The sequence below is a fragment of the Dermochelys coriacea genome, chromosome 3 (assembly GCF_009764565.3).
Source record: "Dermochelys coriacea isolate rDerCor1 chromosome 3, rDerCor1.pri.v4, whole genome shotgun sequence".
Lineage (NCBI taxonomy): Eukaryota > Metazoa > Chordata > Testudines > Dermochelyidae > Dermochelys > Dermochelys coriacea.
In genome coordinates, this window is record NC_050070.1 from 119,298,243 (window position 1) to 119,317,436 (window position 19,194).

Sequence of the window (19,194 nt, forward strand, 5' to 3'; positions counted from 1 at the left end):
ACTGTTTATATAGGGTCTGGATTAGGGTTGTTTGCAGAACCTTAACTCTAAATATCTGAGGCCTGTTTTTTTTTTTTATTATTACACTGTTTTTACATGAATATAATCCCATTGCTTTCCATGGAGTTGCTATTGACTTACATTGGTGTAAATATGAGGAAAATCAGGCCCATTGGCAGTAAAACGTTTCCTTTTGGTAACTAACAACAGTGTTGTTTTAAGTTAATTGTTGTGTACAATATTTACAGGTTCATGCCTCCCTTGACAAAGGTTTTGTCTGGAAATTTTGAAGTCAGCAATTGCTAAAAGCAGCCAGTACCTCTGAAAACTAGGCCACGGAAAAATAGCACTATGTATTTTATCATAGCTATTGGTGACTTTTACTGAGGAACTGTCCCCACAACCTCTATTTTATCAGTTAATTACTCACACCTTTTCAACAATTCATCTTACAAAAATGCTAGTGCAGATGGGTGGGGAAAGGAGGGGAGGGGACAATTTCCCAAACCCAATATATTGAGCCAAATTCATCCCCACTAAAGCCGTGCCCATTGCTTTTCTTAAAATTGTCATTTGTTATAAATGAGAAATATTTGTAATTAATTAACAGAATTTTTCCTCACAAAGAATATTTTTGCCACAAATAGAGTCCTGAGAAGGAAGGAAAGAGAGAAGCTGGTGAGGAAAGTTGGCCTATGGAAAAATGAAACTATGAGGCACACAGACTCCTAGAAAAATAAAGGTAATAATGGTAAATTATTAATTATAAATCCCTTTCTTTCCACCGAGATGCTCTGGGCACTCCACAGCATATTACAAATATGATTAAAATACAATAAAAACACAATAAAATTCATCCTCATTAACACTGTAGAATAAAACCATCCAGGAATGGTGTATTTCTATAAGTAAGCAAATATTCTGAATTTTATTGTAGGGCTCACAGTATTAACTGTCTGTGCTGTTATTTAGGCTCCTCAAAAAAAGAACAACCCCTCATTAGATTTATGTTTCACTAATCCCCACCCACCCCACCTATTATATTCATCATCTTGATGGCTTGCACAAGTAAACTGTCTTAAATTTTCCAAGTGCTCTTTCTGCAAATTGAGTTAGATGCAGTATTACTATTAATCAGATCTGTAAGGCAGGATTTTGAATAGTCTCTTATTTCAATAATGCACTTATATTCCACGCCCTCTTCATCCTCACATATTTATCATTCATTTTCCTCCACCTTATACTTGGTATAGTAAGCAAGAGAAGAGAGCTCTGCTCTCTCACATAAGGTGCATGCATATACTTCATAAAGCTGCTTTCAGCACAGTGCAGATCATTAATAACTACTCCTTGATGAACATTCACTCCCCCTCCCTGCATCTGAGAGTGCCGGGGAAGGGAATGGAGCAACAGATTCATCTTGTACTCAAAAGACATAGCAAGAATGACTCGGGGGAACAAGGGAAAAATATTCATCATCTGCTCTTACTCTTAAATGTGTAGTGTGTGGGCTACCCCTCAGCTGCTTCTGGGTAGCTGTGGAGGGCCCACAACCTGAGTAACCACACCCATTTGGGGTACAGGGCATAGTCCAACACACTGTAGTTATCTCTGTCCTCCGCACTCAAAGGTGAGGGTCCTGCATGGGTGCACTAACAAGACTATCAAGAATTTAGCACTCAGCCTTATAGAGATAAAGGCTGTTTTCCAAAAGCACCTAGAAACACAAGGTTACATTTGACAACATGAACTCTGCAGCCTTTTAGTATTTCCAAATTACTGTATTTGCTGGAAAGTTTGTGGGATGGGGTGAATCTTAAATAGGGAACAAGAGGATACAGCTGTTTGCCAGTGTTAGAATCTGAATTAACCAGTACAGTTTCATAAATTCCAACTGCAAAATTTCAAAATTGAGGCTAGCTGGTGTGAGGAAGAAACCAGCCTGTGCATAACTAAATTGAGTGGTAACACTCCAGTCAGGAGTACTAGAATGTCCCATCCTAACTATCAAAAAAGCAATATGAAAACTACATTTTAAGACTATTTAATTGTGAAAAATCAATTAGATAAATGTGTACTGCTTCTGATTTGTTGTGTTTTTTTAAATTATACAGCTGCTAACATTATGCAAGCTATGAGTATTTATATCAACTATATGTGGGCAACACGAGGAAATATTAATTTAATAACTGTAATGATAGCTGTACTCAAATCAAAATGAAATTGTTTTTTAAAAAAGAAAATCCTCTTATTTATTTCCTTAATCAACATTTCTATGGTACTCATCATTATAGAAGGTGAGTGCCACATACTTGGAGACAAATTAAATGATGTGTAATTATATCACAATTGGAAGCTTTTAGACAATGGAAAAAAACAAATACTCTGAGATTAAGTCAATCTCACTTAAAATGACTGATAAAATAATTCTAATACTACTTTGGACTTCCACAGCACCTTCCATTGAGATCTCAAGATATCTTTCCAAAATTAATGATTTTAGCCTCAGAACACCTGTGAGAAATAAGTATCATTATTCCCATTACACTAATGAAGAAACTGTGAAACAGAAAAGTTACATGGAGAAATAAAGTAGAAATAATAGTATTCCTGTTTCTCACAGAGGTCCTGTGGGACTTAATGCATTATAGCAAAAAGGCATGGCAAGGTGTAAATTAGTGGGTCACTGGGGCACACCTTAAATACATTCAGCCTTGTGCCTTTATCCATCCCAGAAGGCAACCAAGTCTTCTAGTGCATGCTCTGAAAAGTGACTTACTGCTATTAAAGTATGGGGTATTGTTAATTCTCTCTCTCTCTCTCTCTCTCTCTCTCTCTCTCTCTCACACACACACACACACACACACACACTTACTTACTTTCCCTAATCTATTTGGACCCCTTCTCACCTCCTGCATTCCCAGAAACCAAGCTGCTCTTTCAGCAGCCATGCGTCATCAAACCACCAGTTTTAACTCACTTTATTTTATAAAGATCAAGGCCTAGGACCTGCATTCAGGTCCCTGTGGGTGGACCCTTACACTGGTCTGCCCACAGACACAGTTGCAGGCTCTGGCCCTAAATCTGAAACCCTGAACAGCTCCCAGTTGAGTTTTTACATTAGAAAGTGAGTCAAAATGTCTGGAAGGGCCACAAGCTTGCCATTGTGGATGGGGAAGGGACAGTTTATACCTGCCACTTTCTTCTTAGTTTCAGAGTAGCAGCTGTGTTAGTCTGTATTCGCAAAAAGAAAAGGAGTACTTTTGTGGCACCTTAGAGACTAACACTAGTGAAACACTAACAAATTTATTTGTTAGTGTTTCACTCTCTCCATTTCCGCCCCAGCTGTCTCTTCTTCACCCTATCCTCACAAGGCACTGCCATATTATTAAATATTATTACTACAAATGATAGTTCAGAGAATTAAGAATATGTTAACTTCAGTGGTGCTGTCCAGGACCTGCAGCCTCAGGCACACCTTTATCAATTACATTATTAGAAATAATTCATCTTTGGAACCAGTGCATCTACTGGAGAGTTTAAAGAGCAGGGGTCGAGTACGCCCTGGGAGCTGAGTAAGTCAGCGCCTATGCTTCTCCTTCACTTCTTTTTTTTGTTATAGGTTACCTGGGTATCAAGGTGAATTGTAAGGAGATGCCACTGCACCAGTGGTTGAGGGCAGAAGTAATAAAAATGTTCAGTTAGGCCGTTAATAGAGTGGGCTAGCAGCTAAAAAATACTTCATCTCAGAAAAGTTCTGAAAACTCATTGGGTCCACTGGATAGCAGACAAATGAGAGAGTTCCTCTATCTCATCAGAAACTAAAGCAATTTCTACCCTCAACTTGAAGGAGCTGGTTATCTAATCTTGACAAGTATTAATTTATTAAAATAATCCCAGAGGAGGTGAGGGCAGTGAACTTTTTAAAGGAATTATAAACAAATTTCCACCCTACCTTCTCCAACGTCAGTTCTGTATTAGGATTACAGCACTTAAACCATATGGATTTTAAAATCGAAGCGAACGGAGTGACTCCTATTCCTGCTGCAATGCATACACTGACTTGATAGTGAAAAACATCTGTAGTTGCAGCTCCAAATGGTCCATCCACAGCCAGTCTGGAGTAACAAAGTATCATTTGTTAAAAGTCAGCAGCATATCAATGTGACTTAAAATCCGAGAGATACCAGGCTACATTTTCAAAAATAGTGCTTCTGTTGCATATATTAAAAATCATGTCTAAACTCTCACACAAATTGCCATCACACAAGGATTTAATTTTCAGTGGGTGGCATTTCATAGCAAAGCAACTATTTTGTGTGAAATGAGAGCACAAGAGCATCCATGTGAGTTAGGGGCCTGGCTATCTATTTAAGCATGCAATTGCAATTTTCAGGGTTTCTGAAATGTGATTAGTCATATAATGGCATGTCCAAATTTAGCCAAAGTATCTGCATATTTAATTATGATATACTGCAAAGCATCCTGTTTTTAGAGCTTTATTTTCCATATTGTATAAATCAAAGGACAGAGGAGCAGATTTATTCATCTTTTTGAAAAAAGTTTTCAGTATGTATTTATGTAATGAAAGAGATAGAGAGAAAGATCATATGTAAGCAAAGAATTCGTTTCTGAACTCTTTCAGAGGAACAAGTATTTCAGAAATAAAATATACATAATAAAACTATAAACTGTACTTAGAATCAGAATTAAGAGAAATTTGTTCAGGTCTGAATTCTTCTATAATCAACAATTCTCAATCAGCATCAGTCAATTTGGATAGGAATGATATAAATTGGAGCTGAAAAAGAACTATTAAATCATCTAATCCATTCTTCTCACAGCATGGGATGTAACCCTACAATATATTTTTTGAGTGCTTTGTCCAGCCTAGTTTTAAATTACCCAAGTGATGGTGCTTCCATCACTTCCTATGGAAGATTGTTTCACATTTTAACATCTTACTTTCAGGAAACAAGGTTTCCCTTGTTCCAGATTTTCTGTTTACTTGCAGATGTCATTGTGTGAATCACAGTAAAATGAAGTTTAAATAGTATAAATGAACATGCAGATGTTGTAGGAAGAGTTAAGTACACTACTAAGAAAGGAAGACGTAATCATTGTGCAACAGTCCACAAAACACACATTAATTATTTGGAAATCTATTATTTTGAATGTTGTGTTGCTGACTTGTTTAAGGGTGTTGCCGCAACATGTCCCATTTTCAATTACTCTATTTCCAATTTTCAAGTTATTTGGTTTGCTTTTATTCAAGTATATCCAATTGTTTGAGTGTGTAATTGCATGTGAAATAGCAACTAAACACGTACTAAGAGATGATCTTTGACAACTTAGCCACAAACCTAAATATGTGGTTATATAAACTTCTATTTTTCTCTCTACATCTGTCTGGATTTGTGCATGTTGTGCCAGATCCTGCATTTCTTGAGCACTCAAAACTCCCACAGAAGTCAGTGAGAATTTAGGGCATAAAAACATACATGATGAGGTTTGTCATCAGCTGTCTAGATAGCATGTGGTGGGTACACTGCAATTATATAAGATGTATCATTCTCTGCATAAAGCATTTATGGAATATTTAGAAGTAAATTTTCCGAATAGCGCAGTAATGATTTAGCAGCATGATTTCATTAATATCAGTAGATGTTGATGGCTAAATCCCTGTGCACTGTTTGAAAATTCATCCTTTACTATTAATATTTGAAACAGGCAATTTTTGTTTTGAAAAAGAAGTTAAACAAAGGTTACTTACAAATAACACGAAGTCTCTGAACATATTACTTTTGCAGATCCTGTAGGAGTTGCATACCATGCCTAACAAGCCACAGAACCTTTTATAGTAGTAAACGATTAGGGGACACACAAGCAGCTGCCATGAATCTAAACATTCAGCACCATACTTATAAGTCTCACTCACTTCTAAGAATCCTCAGTACCTCTTTGCCTTACTTAACTCTATACAAAGATTAAGGAGGAAGGAGGTAACTGAGAAGGATTTGTGAAGTTGGGGCAGAGTGGAGGGAGAATGCTGGGAAGGAGGAAGAAGCATGTAGGTGTTCACAGATGAATAGAGGGAAGAAGCTGCAGGCAGCAGATAGTTCCCTAGATCCAATGAAAGTGGGATCAGGACAGCTGGGAGAAGTAGGATTCTTTCTGAGATAAGGAATGGAGGTAGAAAGAGGGATCCAGGTAGTGGAAGAGAGTTGTAGGACAGTGGCTCTCAACCTTTCCAGATGACTGTACCCCTTTCAGGAGTCTGATTTGTCTTGTGTACCCCAAGTTTCACCTCACTTAAAAACTACTGGCTTACAAAATCAAACATAAAAATACAAAAAGTGTCACAACACACTATAACTGAAAAAATTGCTTACCTTCTCATTTTTACCATACAATTATAAAATAAATCAATTGGAATATAAATATTGTACTTACATTTCAGCATATAGTATATAAAGCAGTATACACAAGTCATTGTCTGTATGAAATTTTAGTTTGTTCTGATGTCACTAGTGCTTTTTATGTAGCCTGTTGTAAAACTAGGCAAATATCTAGAGGAGTTCATGTACTGGAAGATTTCTGTGTACCCTGGGTTGAGAACCACAGTTGTAGAGGAGCGCAACACAGGGACAGGAGGCAAGAAAGAGGTAAGATACTATGATGATAGGTGCCATTATAAGAACCTAAATATATAACTTAATAAATAGGAAGCTAGCATACATAAATGGCTACTGTCATTTTAATCTGATTCATAAATATACAGGTACAGCTAAATGGCCATATTTATGTATAAGCTAATTCTGATTCAGGGATTTGTGACAGACCTTCTTGATAACTAAGAGCTCTAAGTTCATATTTCATATTCATTGTTCTGTAGCACAATGACATACTGAGATGATTCCAAATTTATCATCATCTAGTACTGTACAAAAGGCAACACATACAAAAATTAGTATTTAAACCTTGGTAGCTTCCAGGGCTCCTTAAAGACTTTTTCCTCTGCTCCATAGGCCTTGAACAGGGCTCCTGTCCAATCCCCAACTACCCTTATGTGCACACTGAAGAATTCCTCCTCAGGAGCTGAGGTAAGCGTGAAAGGATGCCACTCCAGTTGCGATACAGAAGGGCACTGTAGAAATATATACTGACCAGACTCCATTTTAAAGCCACATTTCTTCATATGGAGTTCCAGGACTCCAGAGGAATGAGTCACCACCTAAACCAAAGTAAACCACAATAAAAGATCGATTTGTCCTGTTCTGCTGTGTTAATTTTGAATACATGGTCATTTATAGTAAGTTACAGAGCTTCCTCTAGTTTACTTCTACTTGCCTTCAACTAAAAGGAATTAAAAAGTGGGATACACATTAGTTTTTAAGTTGGCAGTGGACAATGTACTATACAGTATATCATAGTGCTATTATTACTCAACATCAAATTAAGAATTTCCATTGCATTTATTATATGGTATTTTGCATTATGGGTTTGAGAAGTCAAGTGAAGCCTGTGTAAGAAACCACATTTTAGGCAACTTTTAGCTTGAGAGTCTGTGAGAGACCACAGAACCGTATCCCCAAACATATTGGGCCTAATGTTCCTTTCACAGTAATTTAACTCCAGTGTAACTCATTTGACATGTATGATGTTATTGCCGATTTACACCAAAGTAAGAAAGAAGAACCAAGCCCATTGACCTGGTCTACAATACGGGGTTAGGTCAAAGTTAGCCGTGTTAGGTTGATTTTAAAATGAATGCGTCCACACAACCAACTCTGTTCCATTGACTTAAACGGCTCTTAAAATCGATGGGGAGTAGTGCTAAAATCGACCTTGCTGGGTCGAATTTGGGATAGTGCGGATGCAAATCGACAGTATTGGCCCCCGGGAGCTATCCCAGAGTGCTCCAACATGACCACTCTGGACAGCACTTTGAACTCCGATGCACTAGCCAGGTACACAGGAAAAGCCCCGGGAACTTTTGAATTTCATTTTCTATTTCGTCAGTGTGGCGAACTCAGCAGCACATGTGACCATGCAATCCCGCCAGAATCGCAAACAAGTTCCAGCATGGACTGAAAGGGAGACACTGGATCTGATTTCTGTATGGGGAGAAGCATCTGTTTATGGAGGAGATGGTATGATGGGATAACATGATTTTGACAATTAATTGATCTTTAAATATTCATGGTAAATAGGCCCAATGGCCTGTGATGGGATGTTAGATGTGGTGGGATCTGAGTTACTACAGAAATTCTTTCCTGGGTATCTGCCTGGTGAATCTTGCCCATATGCTCAGGGTTTAGCTGATCACCATATTTGGTGTCTGGAAGGAATTTTCCTCCAGGGCAGATTGGAAGAGACCCTGGGGTTTTTTCGCCTTCCTCTGTAGCATGGGGCACGGGTCACTTGCTGGAGGATTCTCTGCTCCTTGAAGTCTTTAAACCACGATTTGAGGACTTCAATAGCTCAGACATAGGTGAGAGGTTTTTCGCAGGAGTGGGTGGGTGAGATTCTGTGGCCTGCATTGTGAAGGAGGTCAGACTAGATGATCAGAATGGTCCCTTCTGACCTTAGTATCTATGAATCTGTGCAGGCAGAATTCCAATCAAAAAGAAGAAATGCAAATATGTTTGCCAAAATCTCATAGGGCATTTTGGAGAGAGGCTGCAACAGGGACACACAGCAGTGCCACGTGAAAGTTAAGGAGCTGAGGGAAGCCTACCAAAAGACAAAGGAGGCAAATAGTTGCTCTGGGTCAGAGCCCCATACATGCTGCTTCTATGATCAGTTGCATGCCATTCTAGGAAGGGACCGTACCACTACCCCACCACTGTACATGGACACCTGCAAGGGGGAAGTCTCACACAACAGGGAGGAGGATTTTGTGGATGAGGAAGAGAAGGAGGAGGAGGAGGAGAAGCATGTGCAGCAGGCAAGCAGTGAATCCATTCTCCCTGGCAGCCAGGACCTTTTCATCACCCTGGAGCCAATATGGTCCGAAGGCAGGATCCCCGACCCTGAAGCTGGAGAAGGCACCTCTGGTGAGTGCACATTTGTAACTACAGTACAGGGTTTAAAAGCAATAATTTTAATATTTGATTTGCCCTGAAAAATTGGGGTGCATTCGCAGCCAGTAAAGCTACTGGAAAAGTCTGTTCACATGTCTGGGGATGGAGCGGGAATCCTCCAGGGACATCTCCATGAAGCTCTCATGGAGGTACTCTGAAAGTATTCTGGAATCATTGCAGCACAAAGCATGGCAGCCAATGGTCCTAGGTTTTGGTCGCATTCAAGCGACATTCGGTCTATATCTTTCTGTGTTAGCCTCAGGAGAGTAATATCATTCAAGGTCACCTGAATGAAACAGGAGAATTTTTGTAAGGGAACAGTAAAAGGACCACATTCATACTGGGTTGTTTGCGCTTGGCTAAAAGGGATCATTCCAGAGAATAGCCATGCGGTGGGGTGGGGGAGGTGTGTGCTGCACATCCACCTGAAAACCACAGCCCCACCTTTTAAATGTGAAACCCAACCCATTGCTTGCTATGGGAAAAGATGGCGCTGCATGTGAAACCATTCCCACATGTTATGCGTAAGAAGTCAACCCTGCATATCCTTTTCCTTACCATGGCTGCAGGGAAACCAAATTCTGTTGCCCAGCCATGTGTGATGTGTCACCATACCAGCAGGCACTCAATATAAAAGGCAAAATGCAACCTTGTACCTAAAGCACATGTGCTGTCTGCTGTGAATTGCTTGATTCACTGTGAAAGAGTCTCCCATTTGTTCTCAGAAATGTATCATCTCAAATTTTACTCTCCCTTTTTATCTCCCCCCAGGTGCAAATGTTTCTAGGCTCCCCCTATCATCTCCGTCCCTGACGTTATCGCAAATTAGAAGGCAAAAAAAACCAAACAAACCCCACACTCGCGATGACATGTTTTCTGAGCTCATGCAGTCCTGCATCGATAGGGCACAGTTGAATGCATGGAGGCATTCAGTGTTAGAGGCTAGGAAAGCATTAAGTGAGCACAAAGAGTGGAGGCAGGAGGCAATGCTAAGGCTAATGGGGGAGCAAACTGACATGATGAAGCATCTGGTGCAGCTGCAGAAAAGCCAACAAGAGTGCAGACCCTTGCTGTATCCATTGTACAACCGTCTGACCTCCTCCCCAAGTTCCATATCCTCCTCATCCAGATGCCCAAGAACACGGAGGGGGAGGGGGGAGTCTCTGGGCACCCAGCCACTCCACTCCAGAGGATGGCCCAAGCAACAGAAGGCTGTCATTCAAATAGTTTGATTTTTAATGTGGCCTTGTCCTTCCCTCCTCCCCCAACCCACCCCACCCCACCCGGTCTACCTTGTCAGTTATCTCCCTTTAAAAAAAATTAATAAAGAAAGAATGCATGGTTTCAAAACAAGTTACTTTATTTCAAAGGGGGGAGGGTGGTTGGCTTACAGAGAATTAAAATCAACAAAGGGGGCAGGTTTGCATCAAGGAGAAATACAAACTGTCACACCAAAGCCTGGCCAATCATGAAACAGGTTTTCAAAGCCTGTCTGAGCACAGCATGCCTTGCTGTGCTCTTCTAATCGCCCTGGTGTCTGGCTGCTCAAAATTGGAAGGTAGGCGATTTGCCTCACACCCCTATAAATGTCTCCCACTTACTCTCACAGATATTATAGAACACACAGCAAGCAGCAATAACAATGGGAATGTTGGTTGTGCTGAGGTCTGACCTAGTCAACAAATAGCACCAGCGAGCTTTTAAATGTCCAAAGGCACATTCTACCACCATTCTGCACTTGCTCAGCCTATAGTTGAACTGCTCCTTATTACCGTCCAGGCTGCCTGTGTTCAGCTTCATGAGCCATGGGAGCAAGGGGAGGTTTGCGTCCCCAAGGATAACTATTGGCATTTCAACATCCCCAACGGTAATTTTCTGGTCTGAGAAGTAAGTCTCTTCTTGCAACTGCTCAAACAGCCTGGAGTTCCTAAAGATGCAAGCTTCATGCACCTTTCCCTGCTATCCCACACTGATGTCAGTGAAACGTCCCTTGTGATCCACCAGTGCTTGCAGCACCATTGAGAAGTACCCCTTGCAGTTTACGTGCTGGTTGGCAAGGTGCATTCCGTCTATCACCCCACCACAGTTAGGGAAACCCATTGCAGCAAAGCCATCCACTATGACCTGCACATTTCCCAGAGTCACTACCCTTGATAACAGAACGTCAATGATTGCATCGGCTACTTTGATCACAATAGCCCCCACAGTAGATTTGCCCACTCCAAATTGGATTCCTGACTGACCGGTAGCAGTCAGGAGTAGCAAGCTTCCACAGGATTATCGCCACTCACTTCTCAATAGTCAGGGCAGCCCTCATCTTGGTATTCCTGCACTTCAGGGCGCGGGAAAGCAACTCACAGAGTTCCAGGAAAGTGGCCTTATGCATGTGAAAGTTTTGCAGCCACTGTGAATCATCCTATACCTGCAACACTATGCAATCGCACCAGTCTGTGCTTGTTTGCGGGGCCCAGAATGGCATTCCACTGTATCAGCCAACCCCACTGCCAACATGATGTCCCAGTTGCCACAGCCCATGCTTTCAGGAACGTCTGTGTCCATTTCCTCATCAAAATCGTACTCATGCTGGCGTCTCTTAGCCTGGTTTTGCATATACTCCAGGTGTTTACAATGCTCACAACAGCAGCGGTGAGCTGAGTGGGCTCCATGCTTGCCATGTTATGGCGTCTGCAGGAGAGCAGAGTTGCAGTGGAAGTGGTGGATATAGATATAGAAATAGATATTTATCTATGATATTTATCGACGAGAGGACCTGTGAGGTGGATTCATGGCACCAGGAGAGCAGAGTTGCAGTGGAAGCGGTGGATGATGATGGTTAGCAGTCATACTGCACCGTCTACTGACGGCAGCACCCAGGACACAACAGCAGCAGTGACCGTGAGCTGAGCTGAGCAGGCTCCATGCTTGCCATGGTATGGTTTCTGCACAGAAAAAAGGCGCAAAATGATTGTCTGCTGTTGCTTTCATGGAGGGAGGGGCAACTGATGACATGTACCCAAAACCACCTGTGACAATGTTTTTGACCCATCAGGCATTGGGAGATTAACCCAGAATTGCAATGGGAGGCAGAGACTGCGGGATAGCTACCCACAGTGCACCGCTCCGTTAGTTGATGCTAGCCACTTTAGTGAGGACATACTCCACTGACTTAATGTGGACATACGCAATCGACTGTATAAAATAGATTTCTAAAAATTGACTTCTATAAAAATCGATCTAATTTCATAGTGTAGACATACCCATTGAATACAATTCTAATTCACTTTTACTAAAAGCTCATCTCAGTTAAGCAATTAAGTTTTTCAATACCATGAATGGTTGCTTAACAGAAATTTCAGTCCAGGGAAATTCTCATTTTAGTGACTTTACCATCAAGACTTCATCTGCGACAATTATCATTTTAGACAACGAGCCTGAGTCTGATCTCACTTAAGATGGTTTCCCAGCTGTGTAACTCAGTTGATTTCAGTGGAATTATTCCTGCTTTACTTACTAAAGTAAGTGAGTTAAGCAGGCCTTGAACTTAAAGGCAGATCCTCAGCTGGCATAAGTTGTCAAAACTCAATTGAGTTCAATGGAGCTATGATTATTTTTACCAATTAAGGATATGCTCCATAATCCTCTTCAGGTCTCCAGGCTCCAACGGTAGAATCCTGGACCCCCATTAAAGTTAGTATGAGTTTTGCTGGATTTCACTCTATGGGCCCAAAGAGGGAGAGACATCACCCAATCACAAGTTGCCTCATCAATCTGGTACATTTTGGATCAAGTTTGCTTACATGTAGAATTTATGGACTCACTATTGGAGTGGGAGCAAAAGCTAAAACCAAATAAAAAAAAGCTACACTTTGCATAACTACATGGTAATACTAAAAGAGCTCACGAAGCTAGCAGTGAAGACAAGGCTATAGAGTGGTCATCAACAAAACTAGCAAATAAAAAAACTTCTGTTGATAAAACCATTTCATTTGTATGTTGGTTTTTATTCAGACATTTAGACTATATTACATACCTTTGTAATGACAACTTCCTGCTGAAATCTCCAGAACCTAACAATTCTTTCACAGATGTATACTACCACAGGACCTATAACCCATTTCCAAGCCTGTAGAAAGTTGCACATAAAAAGACAACAAAATTTAAGATACAAAATGTTTTAATTTCTGATGAAATCAGCAGTTAGCATAAAATGACATGATTTGGACCTTTCTTCTGTGGCTTTTGGTTGACCTAACAAGACAGCATATTTCTTGTACTGTCTATTAAGGGACAAATTCTCGCATTTGCCCGAAACAAATAATGAATTCTTTAATGGGCACACTACAAAAGCTGTGTTAATGTACATCTGTATTCTGGCCAAGATCCTCCCTTTAAAAGCTTTTCCTACTAACAGACAACAGGATTAACTACTGAGGAGTTGTATGTATATGTCATTGCTAGGTCATGGAGTATAAATGCTTATATTTATGGAGCAAAATCCAGAGTCTTACTACCTTGCTTTTGTCACAGAGATTCTGAGACATTTCAGAGTGGTCAGAATAGGGGTAACCAGCTTCTCCCCAGTGCTCTCATTATTTGCATACTGGAAAGCCAACAGGATGCATTCGATGCATCCGATGAAGTGAGCTGTAGCTCACGAAAGCTTATGCTCTAATAAATTTGTTAGTCTCTAAGGTGCCACAAGTACTCCTTTTCTTTTTGAGTTAAAGCAGAAACTCAGCTCATTCATTGTCCCTAAAAAACTAGAGATGTCTCTGCACAGTCAGCAGTTCGATGTGTCCCAAATAAGTTAGCGTAGATCAAGTTACAACAATGATTAAACCGGTTTTTCTCCTTTGTTTGTACTACTTGTAAATAAAAACATGTAACAGGAATTGTCCTTTGTAAGAGCTCAGCCAAAGCTTTGAAATGAGCCACTTTGATCATTAGCAAACAGCTTTTAAACTCTTTCGTTTGAACATGTCTTCTGGATGGTTAAGAATAACAGAGCATCCTCCAGGACTGGTGGACTGGTCAGTGACAGATGTCCTTCCCTGGTAATCAGAAAATTTACATTCTTTCCCAGGTGGTGATTTCTCCTCATAATTAGAATGAAGTGAGATGGTGCTGGACTGACTCAAGATAGGGATTGATGATATAAAGTCTGATACAAGTTAATGGGAATTGTGTCACTGACTTCAGTAGGAGCCAGATCAAGCCCATATGGGTTGACAGATACAATACAAAGTATTACAGAAATATCATGGCTTTTACCCTCTGAGTGGTTTTTTGACTGGAATTCAGAATTAGCTACCAGATATGATATCATAGCATATTACACATCCAGCAAAGTAACATTCTTACGGATAATCTATATGCCATATGGTATTATCACAATCCATTTAATATAATGTGACTTTAAGTTTATGGCTTTGGGTATGCAGGAAAGTCTGGAAAAGGACATCTAACAGAGAAACGAATAAGTTCACTAGTTAGCTTTATGATAGTTAATATCAGACCATGTTGTTGGAAGCAAGCTTCTGTCTGTATTCACAGAGCATAACAGTATATTGATTTTTTATGGAAACACTGTAGCTGAAATTTTTAGAGAGGCAGTCATTTCCTTATTAATAGTGGATAGTGGCTAACAATAGTTTAAAAAAAATCTATGGCAGCCATTAAAAACATTACAAGATACTGAATGTTATTTTTTCCTCTATTTAAAAATTTTTGAATGGAGATGCAGAATCCTTTGGAAATCTTAGACAGTCTGCAGATCCCCAGGGGTCTGTGAACTTCAGGTTGAAAACCACTACTTTAGATAGTAAGTTCTTAGGAGATGGAGTCTCTTTATTAGGACTATCAAGTGACAAAAGATTCATCACAATTAATCATGTGATTAAGAAAATTAATCATGCGATTAATCGCACTGTAAAACAATAATTAGAACAACATTTATTTAAATATTTTTGGATGTTTTCTACATTTTCAAATATATTGGTTTCAATTACAACACAGAATACAAAGTGTACAGTGCTCACTTTATATTTATTTTGCATGATAAATATTTGCACTGTAAAAAACAAAAGAAATAGTATTTTTCAATTAAACTCATACAAGTACTATAGTGCAATCACTATCATGAAAGCTGAACTTACAAGTGTAAAATTATGTAAAAAAAAACAAAAACAAAAAACCAAACTGCATTTAAAAATAAAATAATGTAAAATTTAGAGCCTACAAGTCCACTCAGTCCTACTTCTTTTTCAGCCAATCATTCAGACAAACAAGTTTGTTTACATTTTCAGGAGATAATGCTGCCTGCTTCTTGTCTACAATGTCACTTGAAAGTGAGAACAGGCATTCTCATGGCACTGTTGTAGCCAGCTGTCAAATATAAAGGGAAGGGTAAACACCTTTACATCCCTCCTGGCTGGAGGAAAAAACCCTTTCACCTGTAAAGAGTTAAGAAGCTAAGACAACCTTGCTGGCACCTGACCAAAATGACCAATGCGGAGACAAGATACCTTCAAATCTGGAAGAGGAAGAGGGGGGACAAAGGGTTCTCTCTGTCTGTGTGTGGTGGTTATTTTTTTTGTTTTTTCTTGCCGGGACCAGAGCAGGAATGCAGATCAGAACTCCTGTAAAAAGTCAGTAAGCAATCTAGTTAGATATGTGTTAGATTCTGTTTTGTTTAAATGGCTGATAAAATAAGTTGGGCTGAATGGAACGTATATTCCTGTTTGTGTTTTTTTGTAACTTAAGGTTTAGCCTAGATGGATTCTCTGTGTTTTGAATCTGATTACCCTGTAAGGTATTTATCATCCTGATTTTACAGAGAAGATTCTTTTACTTTTTCTTTAAATTAAAATTCTTCTTAAGAACCTGATTGCTTTTTTATTGTTCTTAAGAGCCAAGGGTTTGGGTCTGTGTTCACCTATGCAAATTGGTGAGGATTTTTATCAAGCCACCCCCAGAAAAGGGGTGTAGGGCTTGCGGGGGGGGGGGAAGAAGTTTCCATGTGGGCTCTTTCCCTGTTATATTTGTTCAACGCTTGGTGGTGGCAGCAATAAAGTCCAGGGATAAAAGATAAAATAGTTTGTACCTTGTGGAAGTTTTAACCTAAGCTGGTAAAAATAGCTTCTTAACCCTTTACAGCTGAAAGGGTTTTTCCTCTGGCCAAGAGGGATTTAAAGGTGTTTACCCTTCCCTTTATATTTATGACACCAGCGTTGCAAGATATTTATGTGCTAGATGTACTAAAGATTCATAGGTCTCTTCATGCTTCAACCACCATTCCAGAAGACATGCTTCCATGCTGATGATGGGTTCTGTTCGATAATGATCCAAAGCAGTGCAGACTGACGCATGTTCATTTTCATCATCTGAATCAGATGCCACCAACAGAAGGTTGATTTTCTTTTTTGGTAGTTCAGGTTCTACAGTTTCCACATCAGAATGTTTCTCTCTTAAGACTTCTGAAAGCATACTCCACACGTCATCCCTCTCAGATTTTGGACGGCACTTCAGATTCTTAAACCTTGGGTTGAGAGCTGTAGCTATCTTTAGAAATCTCACATTGGTACCTTCTGTGCGTTTTGTCAAATCTGTAGCGTAAGTGTTCTTAAAATGAACAACATGGGCTGGGTCATCAAGACCGCTATAACATGAAATATATGGCAGAATGTGGGTAAAAGAGAGCAGGACGCATACAATTCTCTCTCAAGGAATTGAGTCACAAATTTAATTAATGCATTCTTTTTTTAAATGAGCATCAGCAGCATGGAAGCATGTCCTTGGAATGGTGGCTGAAGCATGAAAGGGCATACAAATGTTTAGCATATCTGGCACGTAAATACTTGCATTACCTGCTACAAAAGTGCCAAGTGAATGCTTGTTCTCACTTTCAGGTGACATTGTAAATAAGAAGTGATCATCATTCTCTCCTGTAAATATAAACAAACTTGTTTGTCTTAGCGATTGGCTGAACAAGAAGTAGGATTTTTTTTTAAATCACAAATCGTTTTGAGTTAATTGCATGAGTTAGCTGCGATTACTCAAATATAAAGAGTATGGCTGTCGATTAATGTACACATCATGCACGTTGTTAATACTGAATAAATAACAAAACAACAACAAAAATGCTGTAAATAATGGATTTATACACAGAAAGCTTGATTCTGAAATCCACAGTGTACACTGGGAGTTTGCCTGATTAAAAAGGACTATACCAAAAACAGTTATTACGGAATAATGATACCTAGCATTTTTCATCTGTAGATGTTAATGTGCTTTACAAAGGAGGTAAGGATCATTATCCTCATATTTTAGAGGGGGAGACCAAGGCACAGAAAAGTGCACTTACTTGTCTGAGGTCACCCTACAGGCCAGCAGCAGACTCAGGAATAGAACTCCAGCATCCTGAGTCCAGGTCACTGCTCTACCCAGTGCTATTCTGCTGCCTCAAGAAAGGACATAAATATAAAGACAACATGAGCATTCTTACCACAGGTTCACTGCCAGAAAATAGTGGCAAAGGACATTGAGTGGCTTTCTCCCATTCTGAGTAGTGATCTTTACAATAAGTGACATTGTGCAGCAACAGACTCTGCGGCGTCTGACCTCGGACGAGCTGACTTAACACAAAAAAAAAATATACACAGCTGATATGGTCTCTTTTGTTGTTTTGCTATACTAGTATGTTAACGAATACTGTACTGAATGCAGAAATGGAAATATCTGAAAATATGGCAGCTGGTTTGTCGTCTTAATGTTGTTCTTTCAGATTGTTTCAACCATACTTCTTCCACAAGGTTTTTAGGTTTTTCATTGTCAACCCACCAAGTGCAGTGTGTATGCTATGCTATAAGTATGTAGGAACACCACTGCAGCGTAGAGAGTCAGTACATGTAACATGGATCTCTCTGTGGATCCATGTCTGTGGATGTCTCAGTCTGTGGATTGAGTCAGAAGGTAAGCTCCTTGGAGCAGAGACCTTGTCCTCCTGTAATGTGAACAACTGGTGTTGCTCAGAAAGATAAAATAATAGTCACTCTCTTTTCTTTGCAGCTTTAAGAAACGTATTTAAAGAGCATCAAATAATTGTGAAAAGTCTAAATGAGATGCGTGTTTTTTAACATAGTTAAATTCTAACTTCTTTACACTAGAGAATTTACAATGAAGTGAATTTCCTTGAACATACCCTCCTCAACTATTGAGTTTAAAAATGTACTACAGCTGGTACTGATTGTGGATGAAGAAGAAGAGATAATGGAGCTAGGTCAAATTGTTGCTCTTCTGTTTCCCTTTCAGATTTGGGGTCAGATCATGGCCCGTCCTGTGCACTAGCGCAAGGGATTTGAGGGGATAAAAGGTGCTTCCTTAAGTCATTGTGCCAGTGTGCCACACTTCCTGTACAGAGGGGGCTCCTTAGAGCCACTGCATCTCTCCCTCTCTTGGGTGAACAGGAAGAAGCAAGAGCGGGTGGGGAGTAGACAGAGCCTTGACTCTTGCCTCCCCTTACTCCCAAGTGTGTCCAGTTGAGTAGCTATGCTGCAGACCAGAAAGTGTACCTGTGACATTTGTTGCAGTTTACTCATGCCCAGGAGCAACAAGAAGAGTAGGAAGAAGACTGAACTCCCTAAGTCAGTCTCCCTCCCAAACTTCCCCTATCTACGTGCTAGATCACAAACTGATGATTCAGTACTTTATTATTTTCTCAGGGGTCCTTTTTGGGATCACAGTGTGACATTCTTAAGAATGCTGAAGAGCAGTTTACACTACGAGTATTTGAATAGGAGTGGAGTGAAGTCAGTGGGACTACTTGTGGAGTAATGTATTAACCCATTGCCTGTCATGCTAACCAATATTGTCTCATTGTTTTCTTGGGCTCCCCCACCAGTTTGTCTGTATCCATCTGTTGTTTTTTGTTTCATAAGCTCTTTGGGGCAAGGACAGTCATTTCATAAAGAGTTTGTACAGCACCTAACACGATGGGGTCCTGGTCCATGACTAGCACTCCTAGGCGCCATGTTAATACAAATAAATAAAATGAAATAATAATATTAATAGTAATAATTAGTTTGAGTAATGGTATTACTCTTTGTCCATG

At 39.9% G+C, this 19,194-nt stretch overlaps 1 protein-coding gene across 1 annotated transcript in view; it reads right to left on the reverse strand.

The window, feature by feature from the left end:
* Window positions 1-19,194, reverse strand: part of NOX3 (NADPH oxidase 3) — a 62,502-nt gene that overhangs the window by 20,350 nt on the left and 22,958 nt on the right. The window contains exons 7-10 of the mRNA XM_038396216.2: window positions 17,590-17,719; window positions 13,117-13,209; window positions 6,981-7,234; window positions 3,956-4,118 (exon numbers count right to left, since the gene is read on the reverse strand). Of these exons, the coding sequence (XP_038252144.1) occupies window positions 3,956-4,118; window positions 6,981-7,234; window positions 13,117-13,209; window positions 17,590-17,719 (640 nt within the window). The remainder of the gene's footprint in view (window positions 1-3,955; window positions 4,119-6,980; window positions 7,235-13,116; window positions 13,210-17,589; window positions 17,720-19,194) is intronic.